The sequence below is a fragment of the Camelina sativa genome, chromosome 14 (genome assembly GCF_000633955.1).
Source record: "Camelina sativa cultivar DH55 chromosome 14, Cs, whole genome shotgun sequence".
Taxonomy (NCBI): Eukaryota; Viridiplantae; Streptophyta; class Magnoliopsida; order Brassicales; family Brassicaceae; genus Camelina; species Camelina sativa.
The window spans coordinates 20791081-20792177 of NC_025698.1; the positions used below are offsets into that span (position 1 = coordinate 20791081).

Below are 1097 nucleotides of genomic sequence, written 5' to 3' on the forward strand. Positions count from 1 at the left end.
ATCAGAGATGTGCTGCAACTTTAAATGCTGCTCGCATGATTCTTGCTGGCTATGAGCATAAAGTAGATGAGGTAATCACTATTTTTTTTATTTCTTATTTGATTAACTTTTTAATTAGATTATTTGAGTCTCAGATTGATCATATGTTGCAGGTTGTTCAAGACTTACTTAATTGCCTTGATAGCCCTGAACTGCCATTTCTTCAGTGGCAAGAGTGCTTTGCAGTTCTGGCGACACGACTACCTAAAGATCTCAGGAACATGGTAAACGATTCATAATCTGCGTTCGTTTTCTATGATCTTGTTTTGAGTTTCAAATCTTTTAATACTTTCTTTTATAATTCTTTATCAGCTAGAATCAAAGTATAGGGAATTTGAGAGTATCTCCAGAAACTCCCTGACTGCCGATTTCCCTGCCAAACCTTTAAAAGGCATTCTTGAGGTGATTGCCTATTCTTTCTATCATTCCCAATACTATCCTGTTTTTTACTCTCTGAAAATTTTCGGTTTACTTCTTGCAACAGGCACATTTATGTTCTTGTGATGATAAAGAGAGAGGTGCCCTAGAGAGGCTCATTGAACCATTGATGAGCCTTGCAAAATCTTATGAAGGTGGAAGAGAAAGTCATGCCCGTGTTATTGTTCATTCCCTCTTTGAAGAATATCTATCAGTTGAAGAATTATTCAATGATAACATGCTGGTAATATATGGTTCAATAACTAAGAAACGGATTTTTAGTTACATGCTACCTCTGACGTGTCTTAATAATCATTTTATTTTTCTTGAATAGGCTGATGTTATAGAACGCATGCGTCAGCAATATAAGAAAGATCTGTTGAAGATTGTTGATATAGTGCTCTCACACCAGGTCTGTGATCAGGCTTCTCATTTCTTCATCACTATGTCACTGAATTGGAATGCTCATCTATTCTTCCTTTTAGGGCATAAAAAACAAAAACAAACTCGTTCTTCGGCTCATGGAGCAACTTGTTTACCCTAATCCTGCTGCGTATAGAGATAAACTTATCCGATTCTCAACACTTAACCATACTAACTACTCTGAGGTCCGTTTGCTTCCTTTATGTTTTATAATATTT

At 36.1% G+C, this 1097-nt stretch overlaps 1 protein-coding gene across 1 annotated transcript in view; it reads left to right on the plus strand.

Annotated features, from left to right (window-relative positions):
• Positions 1-1097, plus strand: part of LOC104743830 (acetyl-CoA carboxylase 1-like) — a 10518-nt gene that overhangs the window by 3491 nt on the left and 5930 nt on the right. Inside the window, exons 12-17 of the mRNA XM_019235563.1 lie at positions 6-71; positions 153-263; positions 352-441; positions 524-700; positions 791-868; positions 942-1064. Coding sequence (XP_019091108.1) covers positions 6-71; positions 153-263; positions 352-441; positions 524-700; positions 791-868; positions 942-1064 — 645 coding nt within the window. The remainder of the gene's footprint in view (positions 1-5; positions 72-152; positions 264-351; positions 442-523; positions 701-790; positions 869-941; positions 1065-1097) is intronic.